Source organism: Lepidochelys olivacea (assembly GCF_965140295.1).
Source record: "Lepidochelys olivacea isolate rLepOli2 genome assembly, chromosome: 26".
NCBI classification, from domain to species: domain Eukaryota; kingdom Metazoa; phylum Chordata; order Testudines; family Cheloniidae; genus Lepidochelys; species Lepidochelys olivacea.
Window position 1 is genome coordinate 11,891,741 of NC_140436.1, and position 16,108 is coordinate 11,907,848.

General features: G+C 44.1%; 2 protein-coding genes across 2 annotated transcripts in view; both read right to left on the reverse strand.

Moving 5' to 3' along the window:
- Positions 1–2,359, reverse strand: part of ADD2 (adducin 2) — a 96,059-nt gene extending 93,700 nt beyond the window's left edge. The window contains exon 1 of the mRNA XM_084615226.1: positions 2,079–2,359. The gene's annotated coding sequence lies outside the window, so the exon portion shown is untranslated. The remainder of the gene's footprint in view (positions 1–2,078) is intronic.
- The window catches only part of FIGLA (folliculogenesis specific bHLH transcription factor), a gene marked incomplete at both ends in the record, with an annotated part of 34,183 nt that overhangs the window by 14,475 nt on the left and 3,600 nt on the right, over positions 1–16,108 (reverse strand). Inside the window, one exon of the mRNA XM_084615227.1 lies at positions 13,442–13,678. Coding sequence (XP_084471353.1) covers positions 13,442–13,678 — 237 coding nt within the window. The remainder of the gene's footprint in view (positions 1–13,441; positions 13,679–16,108) is intronic.

Sequence of the window (16,108 nt, forward strand, 5' to 3'; positions counted from 1 at the left end):
ACACAGAAAAAGTTAGTTTTGTCATAAGTTATGAATTTTGGGGCACTGGAATAGAAGAGGGTTAAATTTAGTTGCCACTCACTTTTTAATCTGGGATAAAGGGTTTTGATACAGAAAGACGAAGGGCAAAATGTCCAGAAGTATTTGAGATCTTGGCACCTCAATCCCATTACTTTCAAGGGGATTGAACTTCCATTGTCTAAGTCCTTCAGGTTCTGCTGAAAATAAATGTTCCCCAAAGCCTGCACATGCATGTTTAGACTATTATCATGGTCATGTCCCCTGCATTGACAGAAGACATTCCTTTCCCAGGCGGTCTTGTCGACACACCCAGTCTCTGTGGCACTGACTATGCTAGGAAAATTAGGACCTGTAATTTTTGCCGCTCAGTGGAACAGGACATGTAGACAAGGCTGATGAGAGTGGGGAAAAGGGGGTGGGGGGAGACAATTGTACTTGGCTCAGGGCCCCCCACCAAATATCTATAGCAAGTGAAATGTAGCAAACATGATGTACCAGGGATGAAAATTTCTCTCCGCAGGCCTGCACATTGATAAAATGCCAGAATCTTACCTGTGTCCCCTAATCTTCCTCAGAATAGAAGATACGGTAGTAAAAGCCCCTGAATCTACACACCAGCCTGCACCTTTGACACACCCAGCAAAGCTGTATCGGGGTGAGTTGCAGGTGCTAACTGCGCAGACACAGGCTTTGTAACCCAGATCTGTCAGACATACAGTATTTCAGTGCCTAGAAACTTTAGTTTCCATCCTCAAGGTCCCCATATTCAGCACCTGGGAGCACCAGAGATTCCAATTCTACTTTGTGGTATGGTGTTCCATGAATTAACCAAAAAATCAAGCTGCATGGGAGAGGCAGCAGGAGAAGAAGAGATATCCCCAGTTTACAGATATTCAGAGAACCCCCAAATATCCCTCCAAGTGACTTCATATCGCTGAGTATTTACAAAAACCTATAATTAAGGATTGATATAAATGGGCAGACATAGCTTTATTTAAATTCTGACCATAGTCGTAATGTCTCAGAGTGCTGGCCATGCTTGGAAAGGGTTGTTGTCCACAGACTTGGACGCTATGAAGTGCCAGATTCAGGCACATTATACATCTTGGGTTCAGCTCAGTGGGGAACAGCTGATCTGACGGTACTTTAGAGAACTGTGAAGAAGCGGGGGTGGGGAAGAGAAGCGAGCAGATGTGCAGCGACCCTGTGTCACAGAGATAAATGTATCAAGCTTCAGATGGGGAGGACAAAAGAAAGTGATTTGTATTCAGTGGGGAAGGCCAAACCCAGATATTCCAAAAAAATTATACAGGAGGGACACTAAAATCAGTGATTTTAAAGTTGCTCTCTTAACTGCCCTGGAAAAGGTTAGAGAACCAGCACATGCAAAATAAATAGTACAGTGAGTCATTCGTATTAGTCTCAGCATCAAAAGGTTTAACATTTCAGCCACTCCACAAGACCCAGACCAGCCCCTCTGCAGCCAAGTGTCCCTGCAGGAATTGCTGCCTAGGAAACAAGAGGGATTCCCTGAGATCAAACGATGCGGAAACCATACAGCAGTCTCACCAGACAAAAAACATTTTTTGTCCCTAAATAAAAGCATTTGGGATGGGGGGGGACTCAGCTGTCTGAGGTGTATGATCTCTCCTGTATCCCCATTAAAATGTGCAACAAGATCTTCTATTGCAGATATTTGGAATACAGTCAGATGGGGGGTAGGAGGGGGGATTATCTCTTGCAAATTATGCTTTTGGAGCATTCCATTTCAAGAAAGGCACTGACTCCCATCTTACTTGCCCTGGAGAATGCACTTATTAGTCCTTGAGAGACTCCACCTAAGGCAGCAGACAATGCACCATGTTAGACTTGCAGGAATTAAATTCAAACACATCAACATCACTATGCCCAAAGTCTCCCAGCCACACTGGCATTCAGAGACCTGCGTGGGTTTAGCAAGGAGCAGGGAACCTTGGCTTGAATTTACAAATATATAGTAGATACACAAACAGAACAGCCAAAAGAGTGAGGGGTTGCATTAGTCCAAAATTGCTTACCTCTTTAAGCATCTTCTAGTATCTGTTTCCCAGCCCTGATATCTGCAGTGATTAATCTCTTCTCCTGTGCCTTCCCAATCGAAACAGCTAAGCAGATGAGCTTGTTCCATCCATCCTGCAGGCTCTCTGATTTGACAGGTCAGCTGCAACAGCTTCCTCACCACGCCTGCCCGCTAGTCCACTTTCCAGCCAATATCACCCGGACATAGAGTTGGAAGAGAATTAGGGCTCCCGCACAGACCCGGGGGCGGGGGAGAATGCAGAAGGGAGGCTTCACTTCCTCCCACCCTCCTTACGTTGGCATCAAAATTAAATCCAGGGCTCACATGATGTTGGAGGGGAAGGCGTCTATTTGACAATACCTTTGATGACAAAAGGCCAACTCCCTATGCATTCCGGGCACCCTCTAGTGGCACATGTCCCCAACAGCAGGGCACGGGCTAGGGACTGCCATCCTTTACTGACTCTCTCTTGCTGCAGTGTGGAAAACATGATGCAATGAGGCATTTTTATGACCATGTTTTTTATATAGATGCAGCCATCCAACTAATTCCTCCACCATAGATTAATGAAAGCTATTGGGAGCCAGGAGTTTTGTCGACTGGGTTTTTTATTTTGGCGTTGAATAAAAACAATCCTGTCACTGAGTTAGATTGTGGAATAGTCTCCCAAGGGACATGATGTAAGAGCATTAGGAATATCAGTTTATGGAACAATTCTGCACTAGCAGAGGGAAGGTGCTGAGTGGGTGAGAATTATTCCATTAATAACATACCACAAGGTTTCAAATTAGCATGGTCCTCTCTTATTTACACACACACACACCCTAATTTTTTTTTTAACTCAGCTATTGTTTTTCAACATCAAAGCCTCAAATCCTGTCCAAGATCAAGAAGAGAACGTGTACTCAGAAGACCTTGGAGCCTGTAGCTTCTCTGGAGAAGAGCCGTTGGGAAACAAATATGGCAATAAGATCTTTCCCGTGAAGCGACACTCGCAAGTTGACTGCAGTGTCACTGAGATGATGTTACTCTGGAAAGCACACAAGAAGTGGCTAACGCAAGTTGCACGCTGGCTGGGAGTGGCAACGTGGTGGCCGTTAAGGTAGCGGAGAACGTTGTGACCTCTGCTACAAGGCCATGTATGGCTGATGAGCAAACCAGCTCCATGCTGGATGGTCTGTTGCAGAAGATGCATAGCCATGTGCACCTGAGTGCAGGAGTTATGGCTTGGAAGGACATACGTATATCACCATTAGGCTCCAGCAACTCAGGGTAAGATACTGTGGGGACATGCAGCAGTATAAAAGCTTAAGACAGACAGGGAGTTAAGCCATAATGCCCACGCAAGCAACCCTGTGTGATGAGCAAGTTCAGATCCAGCAGCTAAAGCTAGGATTTGGCCTTTGTGTCTAGTACAGTGAAAATGGCTGTTAATTTTGGTGGAGACGAAACCAACTGGTGCTGCATTTTACCTCTGGTGTTCTATGTACCTCCCAGGGAAGAGATGGTCAGGGTTTTATACTGGTCAGTTCTATTTCCAAAGAGGAACGGGGCTACCATGGGATGGGCCAGCCACGCTCTCTCTAGAGTTAATGGACATTTTGTCTGTATTAAGTGGGGGGGGGGGAGAAATCAGGCCAGCAGAGCACATTTGTGTACTGTAGTAGATGGTGCTTCTCCATTCTATTTAAGGTACTCATATGTCACCAGTCACACCGTAGTATCTGAGCTCTGCCCAATCTTCAATGTATTTTCCCTCAACACTGCTGTGAGGTAGGGCAGTGCTGTTATCCCCATTTTACAGACAGGGGACAAAGGCACAGAAAGGTTAGTGACTTAGATTCATAGATATTTAGGTCAGAAGGGACCATTATGATCATCTAGTCTGACCTCCTGCACAATGCAGGCCACAGAATTTCACCCACCACTCCTAAAAAAGACCTCACACCTATATCTGTGCTATTGAAGTCCTCAAATTGTAGTTTGAAGACCTCAAGGAGCAGAGAATCCTCCAGCAAGTGACCCGTGCCCCATGCTACAGAGGAAGGCGAAAAACCTCCAGGGCCTTCCAATCTGCCCTGGAGGAAAATTCCTTCCCGACCCCAAATATGGCGATCAGCTAAACCCTGAGCATATGGGCAAGATTCATCAGCCAGATACTACAGAAAATTCTTTCCCGGGTAACTTGGATCTTACCCCATCTAAAAACCCATCACAGGCCATTGGGCCTATTTACCATGAATATTTAATTACCAAAACCATGTTATCCCATCATACCATCTCCTCCATAAACTTATCGAGTTTAATCTTAAAGCAAGATAGATCTTTTGCCCCCACTACTTCCCTCGGAAGGCTATTCCAAAACTTCACTCCTCTGATGGTTAGAAACCTTCGTCTAATTTCTAATCTAAATTTCCTAGTGGCCAGTTTATATCCATTTGTTCTTGTGTCCACATTGGTATTGAGTTTAAATAATTCCTCTCCCTCTCTGGTATTTATCCCTCTGATATATTTATAGAGAGCAATCATATCTCCCCTCAACCTTCTTTTAGTTAGGCTAAACAAGCCAAGCTCCCTGAGTCTCCTTTCATAAGACAAATTTTCCATTCCTCGGATCATCCTAGTAGCCCTTCTCTGTACCTGTTCCAGTTTGAATTCATCCTTCTTAAACATGGGAGACCAGAACTGCACACAGTATTCCAGGTGAGGTCTCACCAGTGCCTTATATAACGGTACTAAAACCTCCTTATCCCTACTGGAAATACCTCTCCTGATGCATCCCAAGACGACATTAGCTTTTTTCACAGCCATATCACATTGGCAGCTCATAGTCAACCTATGATCAACCAATACTCCAAGGTCCTTTTCCTCCTCCGTTACTTCTAGTTGATGCGTCCCTAGCTTATAACTAAAATTCTTGTTATTAATCCCTAAATGCATGACCTTACACTTCTCACTATTAAATTTCGTCCTATTCCTATTACTCCAGTTTACAAGGTCATCCAGATCCTCCTGTAGGGTATCCCTGTCCTTCTCTAAATTAGCAATACCTCCCAGCTTTGTATCATCTGCAAACTTTATTAGCACACTCCCACTTTTTGTGCCCAGGTCAGTAATAAAAAGATTAAATAAGATTGGTCCCAAAACTGATCCTTGAGGAACTCCACTGGTAACCTCCCTCCAACTTGACAGTTCACCTTTCAGTAGAACCCGTTGTAGTCTCCCCTTTAACCAATTCCCTATCCACCTTTCAATTTTCCTATTGATGCCCATCTTATCCAATTTAACTAATAATTCCCCATGTGGCACAGTATCAAACGCCTTACTAAAATCTAAATAAATTAGATCCACTGCGTTTCCTTTATCTAAAAAATCTGTTACTCTCTCAAAGAAGGAAATCAGGTTGGTTTGGCACGATCTACCTTTTGTAAAACCATGTTGTATTTTGTCCCATTTACCATTGACTTCAATGTCCTTAACTACCTTCTCCTTCAAAATTTTTTCCAAGACCTTGCATACTACAGATGTCAAACTAACAGGCCTATAATTACTTGGATCACTTTTTTTCCCTTTCTTAAAAATAGGAACTATGTTAGCAATTCTCCAATCATATGGTACAACCCCTGAATTTACAGATTCATTAAAAATTCTTGCTAATGGGCTTGCAATTTCTTGTGCCAATTCTTTTAATATTCTTGGATGAAGATTATCTGGGCCCCCCGATTTAGCCCCATTAAGCTGTTTGAGTTTCGCTTCTACCTCAGATATGGTGATGTCTACCTCCATATCCTCATTCCCATTTATCATGCTACCATTATCCCTAAGATCCTCTTTAGTCTTATTAAAGACTGAGGCAAAGTATTTGTTTAGATATTGGGCCATGCCTAGATTATCCTTGACCTCCACTCCATCCTCAGTTTTTAGCGGTCCCACTTCTTCTTTCTTTGTTTTCTTCCTATTTATATGACTATAGAACCTTTTACTATTGGTTTTAATTCCCTTTGCAAGGTCCAACTCTACTTGACTTTTAGCCTGTCTCACTTTATCCCTACATATTCTGACCTCAATAAGGTAGCTTTCCTTACTGATCCCTCCCTTCTTCCACTCCCTATATGCTTTCTGCTTTTTCTTAATTACCTCTCTAAGATGCTTGCTCATCCAGCTTGGTCTACAACTCCTGCCTATGAATTTTTTCCCCTTTCTTGGGATGCAGGCTTCCGATAGCTTCTGCAGCTTTAATTTAAAATAATCCCAGGCCTCCTCTACCTTTAAACCCATAAATTCTTCAGTCCAATCCACTTCCCTAACTAATTTCCTTAATTTTTGAAAGTCAGCCCTTTTGAAATCAAAAACCCTAGTTGCAGATTTATTTTTGTTAATCCTTCCATTCAGTTTGAACTGAATTAGCTCATGATGACTTGCCCAAGGTCACACACAAAGTCTGTGGCGAAGGTAATTGACCCCCCCCCCATGTCTCTCAAGTCATAGGCCAGTGCCCAAACCAGAGATTCCAAGGCCAGAAGGGACCATTGTGATCTTCTAGTCTGACCTCCTGCATGACTCAGGCCAGCCCACAGAGCCAGCCCAAAATAATTCCTGTTAGAAACGTACACCCTGTTTCCACTTTGAATTTGTCCAGCTTCAACTTCCAGCCACTGGATCATTTTATATCTGTCTGCTAGATTGAAGAGCCCATTTTCAAACATTTGCTCCCTCGACGGCTACTTCTAAACTGTGATCAAGTCGCCTCTTAACTTTCTCTTTGTTAAGCTCAGTAAATGAAGCTCTGTGCATCTCTCACTATGAAGCATGTTTGCTAGTCCTTTAATCATTCTTGTGGCTCTGCTATGGACCCTCTTCCATTTAACAACATCCTTCTTGAACCGTGGGCATGGGAGCTGGACACAGTGTTCCAGCCGCGGTTACACCAGAGTCAAATAACCTCTGGAACCCAACTTGAGATTCCTGTTTATGCATCCAAAAATTGCATTAGCCCTTGTCCCACAGAATTACACTGGGAGCTCATGTTCTGCTGATTATCTACCATGATCCCTAAATCTTTGTCAGAGAGACTGCTTGGATTGCCTGGTAAGCTGGCTACAAACAATGTGTTTTTAATATGGCTAAATGTATATGTCTCGGAACAAAGACTATAGGCCCTACTCCATGGAGGACTCTGTCCTGGGAAGCTGTGACCTGTTCTCTTCATTATTTACCACTCCCCCAGTCTGTGTGTTATCTGCAAACTTGATTAGTGATTATATTTTCTTCCAGGTCATTAATAAAGATGTTAAATAGCATGGGGTCAAGAACCAATCCCTGTGGGATCCCACTAGAAATACACCTGCTCAGATATGGTTCACCATTAACAATTACAGTGAGACCTCTCCACCACTGTTTAATGCACACTATGTTGATTTTATATCATTCTAGATTTTTTTTAAAATCAAAAAATAGAATAATAGAAGATTAGGGTTGGAAGACACCTCAGGAGGTCATCTAGTCCAACCCCCTACTCAAAGTGGGACCAACACCAACTAAATTATCCCAGCCAGGGTTTTGTCAAGCCAGGCCTTAAAAACCTCTAAGGATGGAGATTCCACCACCTCCCTAGAATACAGAGGGACCTAGACAAATTAGAGGATTGGGCCAAAAGAAATCTGATGAGGCTCAACAAGGACAAGTGCAGAGTCCTGCACTTAGGACGGAAGAATCCCATGCGCTGCTACAGACTAGGGACCGAATGGCTAGGCAGCAGTTCTGCAGAAAAGGACCTAGGGGTTATGGTGGACCAGAAGCTGGATATATGAGTGAACAGTGTGCACCTGTTGCCAAGAAGGCCAAGGGCATTTTGGGCTGTATAAAGTAGGGGCATTGCCAGCAGATCGAGGAACGTGATCGTTCCCCTCTATTCGACATGGGTAAGGCCTCATCTGGAGTACTGTGTCCAGTTTTGGGCCCCATACTACACGAAGGATGTCGAAAAATTAGAAAGCGTCCAGCGGAGGGAAACAAAAATTATTAGGGGACTGGAACACACGACTTAGGAGGAGAGGCTAAGGGAACTGGGATTGTTTAGTTTGCGGAAGAGAAGAATGAGGGGGGGATTTGCTAGCTGCTTTCAACTACCTGAAAGGGGGTTCCAAAGAGGAAGGATCTAGACTGTTCTCAGTGGTGACATATGACAGAATGAGGAGCAATGGTCTCAAGTTGAAGTGTGGGAGGTTTAGGTTGGATATTAGGAAAAAAATTTTCACTAGGAGGATTGTGAAGCACTGGAATGGGTTACCTAGGGAGGTGGTAGAATCTCCTTCCTTCAAGGTTTTTAAGGTCAGGCTTCACAAAGCCCTGGCTGGGATGATTTAGTTGAGGATTGGTCCTGCTTTGAGCAGGGGTTGGATTAGATGACCTCCTGAGGTCCCTTCCAACCCCGATATTCTATGATTCTAGGAACCCATTCCAGTGCTTCACCACCCTCCTAGTGAAATAGTGTTTCCTAATATACCTCCCCCACTGCAACTTGAGACCATTGCTCCTTGTTCTGTCATCTGCCACCCCTGGGAACAGTCTAGATCCATCCTCTTTGCAACCCCCCTTCAGGTACTTGAAGGCTGCTATCAAATCCCCCCCTCACTCTTCTCTTCTGCAGACTAAACAAGCCCAGTTCCCTCAGCCTCTCCTCGTAAGTCATGTGCCCCGGTCCCCTGATCATTTTTGTTGCTCTCCGCTGGACTCTCTCCCATTTGTCCACATCCCTTCTGTAGTGGGGGGACCAAAACTGGACGCAGTACTCCAGGTGTGACCTCACCAGTGCCGAATAGAGGGGAACGATCACTTCCCTCGATCTGCTGGCAATGCTCCTCCTACAACATTTTGCAGCACCAAGTACTACATCAACGGTATTACCTTTATCAACTGAACTTGTAATCTCATCAGAAAAGGATTTTCCATAAACCCATTTTAATTGGCATTAATTATATTCCCCTCTTTTAATTCTTTATTAATTGAGTCCTGTAGCAGCTGCTCCATCTTGCCAGGATCATCCTTCCTCTCTCCACTCTAGTCAACCCTGACTGTTTCTTCACACTCTTCCTAAACGGTTGCATAGCGTTCCTGTGCGAGATTAAACAGCGGTCAAGCTCTAGCCCAGAAGCTGCGGGTGTGAGTAAACACTCCATCAGCTTGCTGGGAGCTGCTCAAGAAGGCTTAAGTCAATCTAGGCAAAGTTCACGATCTCAAAGCAATGCAAGTTCTCTTTGGTAGATCATTACAAACAGCTCCTGTGGATAAAATGCTTGGCGATGAAAGGTAATGAGAGATACTTGGCCCTTTGCTAGTGCTCCCCATGATGGCGTGGGGGGCAGGTATTCTCAGCTTTGCAGAAGTTATGTTTACTTGCCCTAGCCTAATTCTGTCACTGGATCACTGTGGACTACGTCTACACTACAAGCTAGCGGTGTGAGTCTCCTGCTTGTGTGCATGACTAACACCAGTATAAACAGCAGCATAGCCATGGGTACCGGCAGCAGATGCGTAGCACTGAGGCAGGTTTGTACTCAGCGTGGCTACGCTACGCTACACTCTTTATCTTTGCACTAGCTGAATGCGAGCAGGGGAATCATGCCCCTAGTTCAGTATAGACACAGCCTCGGATTTTAGGAGCCCGAGGCGGCTGAGCCCCTGCTCGAACCACTCAATTGTAGTGGGGGTGGGAGGGGGGGTTCAAAAGCACTCTGCTTTGGCCTCACTCCGCTCACTTGGATGTCAAAGGTAGAGTTCCCATTGACTTCCGTGCAAGCAGAGCTAGGCCAATGCTGAGCGTGTTTCTCTTTGGGGGCAGGGACTGTGAGATTAGGTACAGCCCCTAGCACTGTGGCGCCTCTGTCCTATTAGGCCTCAGGATGGCCCTACAGTACAAGTAATATTCAGACTGCTCACTCACTTTACATACTACTAATCCTTAATATTTATCAAAAGAAACTTTGAAGATGTAAGGCGCTAATTAAGCCTTAACACCCCATACGGGAGGAATTAGCCGCATTTTATAGATATGGCAATGGAAATACAATTAACTAACTCATTTGTCCAAAGCTGCAGAAAGGTAACATCAGACAGGGTTGGAACAAAGTTGCACGTGGTCACTCTTGTCCTCTGCTTTATATACCAGAACACGCCAGCAGTCAAATAGATAGCTTTTCTTGCAGTCTCCCTTACAAGAGAGTTCTTCCTTTTGTTACCTCTTCAGACAGGCGGTATGTACCACAGAATCATAGAAGATTAGGGTTGGAAGAGACCTCACAAGGTCATCTAGTCCAATCCCCTGCTCAAAGGACGATCACACACATATCCCTACCCCATGCCCCGGCTCTACGAAGAATCATTTCCCCAGCTTGGGATGCTTGGGGGAGGATTTTTAGGAGTGCCGAGCAACTGATTTTAGCTGAAATCAATAAGCCCTGAAGGTGCTCAGCACCTCATCTCTTCTGAAAAGACGGTCCAGGGTGTTTTAAAGAGACAGGATCCCCAAAACTACAGCACACAACAATCAGGGGCCAGTTTTGAAAATCTGGACTTGAATGCTGGTTTGTAATTGCATCTCAGTTTAAAGATGAAAAGTTCATTGCGGAATTCGGAGGACAGAAGCTAACTTTATATAAAAGGAGGAAGTTTTTATAACACCAGTCCATTTGTTTACTATATTAATGTTTGTCTACACACAGATTTGCACCAAAATAACTAGAGCTGTTTTCATTCACCCCTTTTGTTATTTCTAGGGTTGGCTGGAAAAAATATTCATTTCATAATTTGTTTTTGTTCCCCATTTCAATAAATCTGCATTTTCCAACAAAAACCTTAGTAAAAAAAAATTATAATAATTTCCAACCAGCTCTACTTATTTCTGTGCACATCTGTGCATCTGATAGCCATTAAGAAAAGCGTTTCTTTTGCGAAATAAAACTAAGATCAGGCTTCAAGAGTGAAAAAAACCACAAGCTAGAGAGAACACTCAGCTTCTGGTAGTTTATTGAATTTTTTAAATAAAGTTTTCGTAAAGCAAAAAAAAACCCATCCCGGGAAACTCAAGTTTTCATTAAATCTCACTTGAAAAGAAGATCATCCACGAATCCATAGTGTTTGACACCTGAAAGACAGTGTGGTTAAGAGACCATAACTTGGAGCAGTTTTAGGAAGTGAAGTTACCGGGCAATGAAAAAAATATCTAGTGGCAGGGCTTGTCAAGAGTCAGAGTTTAAGGCCAGAAGGAACTACCCGATGATCCAATCTGACCTCCTGTGTATTACAGGCCACTAGCATCACCCAGCACCCACACACGAAAGCCAACGACCAAAAGATTACAGCTCACAGGAGATTAGACTGTTCAATGACACAGGCATAGAATAGGAGGGACCGAGGCACATCAATGCCTGGTGCCCCTGAAATTATTAAGCGAGATATACCTAGAATGTGGACACCCTCAGAGGCTTACCTAGATTTATTTATGATGGGGCTCATCCCCTCCACTTTCATGCCACCCCTTGATTTTTACCCTCACAAATTGCAAAGGAGCGGATGCAGGAGGCATGCCAACACACGGCAGAGGAAACACCGTCTTTCCTGTAGCCATACCTCGGGCCCAATCCTCAGCATGCATAAATCAGCGATAGCTCCAGCAGCTGGCCCAGAGCCTCCACTCACTATGGAGAGCAGACACCTGTGCTTTCCCACCTAGCACTGCATGAGGATTTGTAGTATCAAGCTCCGTGCACTGTAATCGGACAGCAAATAAACTAAAAATGCCCTGCACCAGGTTATTAGACAGTACAGACAACTTACTTCAGCCTAGTCAGGAGAGCTGGCCATTTTAGTGATTTGTTTGATACACCTTTAAAAAAAGAAATTCGGACACTTTATTCAAAGATATTCATGAAGTTGCTTCTGAGGATTGCATTAAATCAAATTTGAAAGCAAATGCAGCAGGACAGTTCTTAAAGAGACATGCACACGCCGAATAGACCTGAGCTCGATGAATACTAGAAAAGCTACAGGGTTTGCAGTTAGGCACGTGCCTTCGTAAACAATAATGATAATTTATTTGAGCATAAGCGTTCGTGAGCTGTAGTTCAAATAAATGCTCAAATAAATGGGTTAGTCTCTAAGGTGCCACAAGTCCTCCTTTTCTTTTTGCAAGTACAGACTAACACGGCTGCTACTCTGAGACCTGTAATAATGATAATAAAGCCTCAGCTAACAGAAGCAAGTTGTATTCTGAATCAATATCTGAAACTTCCTCTCATGCTCTTGTCTGTTACAATTACAGATAAAACAGAGTTGCCTGCAGCCAAGTAGTTGTTTGTGTGAACTACTGTGTACTTTGTAGAACTCTAAATTACAAGATTGGAAACCAGCTTTGCAGCTTTCTCAGAGGCCTGGCCAATGCACAATGCCCTCCTCCTCATGCTATTTTAATGATTACAGCACTTTAAAAAAAGGATCTTTTTCCCACAAGGTGAACTTTACAATAAGGGTCTTGGGATGGAGCAACTCAGAAGCCTGATGTTAAACAAGGATGTACAATTTTTAAAACCCCTTATGCTCTAAAGGAAGGGTCCTTCATTGAATAGCTGGATTTTCAGAATTACTGAGCATCGAGTTTGTTAAAGTCATGGGGAAGCACATGTGCACTGCACCTCTGGGGGAACCCACTTATTTAGGTGCCTAATTTAGACAGACAAGTGCATAATGCTGGTTTCACTTTTTAGATACCTAACATGAGATCTAAACATACTCGCAAAATTTGAACTACAAGAATTCATAAAAAAGTGTTCCAAAAAACCAAAGCTAAAAAACGTGGTCCACATAAAGCCAGCCAGCCAAGAGAATTAAATTCAACAAAAATCCCCCACCCTCTAACTGCCCAAACCCAAGCCTTCTCTGGATGCCTGTGAGAAGAGGTGGACTTTGCAACATGCCCTAGAGCTCAACAGATTCAAGCAATTGTGGACCAACAGGCAAGGGAGAAAGATGCAACTTAAGGACGTTTCAGTAGAGCCACACCTACTTCCTTCCACTCAAGCACCTTTGCTGATCACAGCTATGGCAGCGTCACACAAGGAGAGCAATCTCCCATGTCGGAAGATTGCAGGTCATTTAGGACTCTAGAGGTCAAAAAAATAAGGTTATAATAGTACATCTAGGGATGGTGTAGGTATGGGGTTATCCTGCCTCAGTACAGGGGTATGGATTAGATGACCTCTTGAAGTCCCTTCCAGCCCTACATTTCTACGATCTAGTCACCTACAGAGCAAGTGGAATATACACCCCCACGCCCCACTTCTATAAAACTCAGACATTCGCTCTTACCAGCCGTCCATTCTTCTGGATTTGTACGATCCCCAAGTAAGAAGGAAGGATGCTCCGGCCCCACACATACACAGGGCTCTCCACTGCATTGCTTGTCCAAGGTACGCTCATGTCGTTTTCAGTCCTGATATAACAGCTGGCGCTCTGTGGCAAGGCATTTCCCCCAAAACCTTCCTCTAAGGAGACGGGCATGGAAACGCTGCTGGCTAACTCCTGATCAACAGGGTCTTCCAATTTCTAGAAGCAACAGAAGGCAGCGTAAAGACAGGACAGCTTAGGTAACCATCCCCCAAACAAGGTATTGCAGATGTCTCTACTGCAGTAAGCCATTACATATAGAAACCAGTACTAAGAAGCCAACCCAACTGGCCTCCTTAAAAAAAAAGGAGAGGATGGCAGCTGCTACACAGGAGCCAAGGAAGGACTAAAACAGAGAGTAAGTGGTAACAAAGAATAAGCTCTATAACCTTAAATATAAGCGATGAGGGCTGAAGGTGTCTTCGTAGAACAGGAGTCTTAGAAATCTTAGAAGGATCCCAGGGGGTAAGTTGTACCATATTCTAGCCCCCACAGCATACAGGTTATGCAGATAGGGACATCAAACTCCCACTCCTCAGTGCATATCACCTCTGGGTTGGGCTCAGTGTCAAATTGGGCATACAGGCATCTAAGTTTGTGCAACTCAATTACCAAGAGGCCAGGAGAGAGCAAGAATATGGAACTGAAAGTAGACTACCCCCCTGCTTCAACATAGACCTTCTTCCAGATGTTTAGCATGTAAATTATGCCAGCTTAAACTTCTTTATACACATGCAGAGTTTTAGGACTTCCCTCAAAGATACTTGTAGCTCATGACAAAATGCTGCAGTGCATAAAAAACACTGGAGGGCCAACCCTATCGTGAAGGCTCCGTGCGTCTCCAGCTTTCTGCTCCATTCTGCAGGCTTCTTCATACAAACCCTGACTGGGTTCACTTACCTTCCCGAAAGCTTCAGTGAAGTATTTTTAGATCTAGCCAATCTGGAAGCTACCTCTAGATCTAAAAGGCTGAAGGACTAAAGCCAGTTGGGGAGGGGAGGAATTGGGATCCCCTCCATTTCCCTTCCCCCCCAGGGGGGGGGTGGGGGGAATAGAAAAAATAGGAAGTTTCAAAACTCCAGTTTTTATTTCAAATAAAAAATTTTACCCTTTCAGGGTTTTTGGGGGGGGGGGGATAAAAAAGTTTGGGCACTGGAATTTCGCCTCCTTCTCTTTTTTGCCACTGGATAAAGGTAAACTGAAAGTGGGGGGGGAAACCCATCCTCCATTACTTTTTCCACTTGAAAAGTGGAGGGAAAGTAAGAGAAAATGAAGTTGGAAAAAAAAAAGTGACTTTAGCTGACTTCCCTCCCTGCCCACCCCCCCCCCCCCCCGTAAATAGTTCCAGTGGGTTTTTCTTCACGTTCAGTTTTCTACCTCCCCCTCCCACCTAGGGTGACCAGACACCCTGATTTTATAGGGAAGGTCCGGATATTTGGAGCTTAGTCTTGTAGAGCCTCCTATTACCCCCAACCCCATCCCAATATTTTACACTTGCTATCTGGTCACCCAACTCCCCCCCCCACCTATTTTTAGGGGGGGAGTGGGAGGGAGAGAAAGGGTTAAAAGGTTAAAAACCAAAACACATTCTTCAGTTTCCAGAAGCCAAAAAACAAAAATTCTCCGCTTGCCCGCCCCAAAAAAAGTTAAATAAAAACTTGCATTTTCCAACAAAAAAAGTTCATCTGAGAGCTTTTAAGCAGCTCCCAAGGGTTATAGCTGTAGAATCATTACTTAGCTCATAAGAAAGGTGTTAGGGTTCCTTTCCCACTCTGAACTCTAGGATACAGATGTGGGGACCCGCAGGAAGACCCCCTAAGCTTACTCTTACCAGCTTAGGTTAAAAACTTCCCCAAGGCACAAACTTTCCCTTGTCCTTGAACAGTATGCTGCCACCACCAAGGGTTTTAAACAAAGAACAGGGAAAGAGACCACTTGGAGACATCTTCCCCCACAAATATCTCCCCAAGCCCTACATACCCCCCTTTCCTGGGGAGGCTTGAGAATAATATCCTAACCAATTGGTTATAAAATCGTCAAAGACCCAAACCCCTGGATCTTGGAACAATGGAAAAATCAGTCAGGTTCTTAAAAGAAGGGTTTTATTAAAAAAAAAAAAAGGGGTAAAAATCCTCTCTCTAAAATCAGGATGGAAAATACTTTACAGGGTATTCAGATTCAAAACACAGAGGATCCCCCTCTGGGCAAGACCTTAAAGTTACAGAAAACAGGAATAAACCTCCCTCTTAACACAGGAAAATTCACATAAAAAGATAAGCCAGGCAAGGAGGATTAGTTTACCTATACTGGTTGCAATATTGGAAACTTGGATTAGGATGGGTTGGAGAAGATGGATTTCAGTCCCAAGAGAGAACAACCACAGTAAACAAGGAGCACAAACAAAAGCCTCTCCCCCTCCCCAGATTTGAAAGTATCTGGTCCCCTTATTGGTCCTTTGGGTCAGGTGCCAGCCAGGTTAGCTGAGTTTCTTAACCCTTCATAGGTAACAGGATATTGCCTCTGGCCAGGAGGGATTTTATAGCACTGTATACAGAAAGGTGGTTACCCTTCCCTTTATATTTATGACAA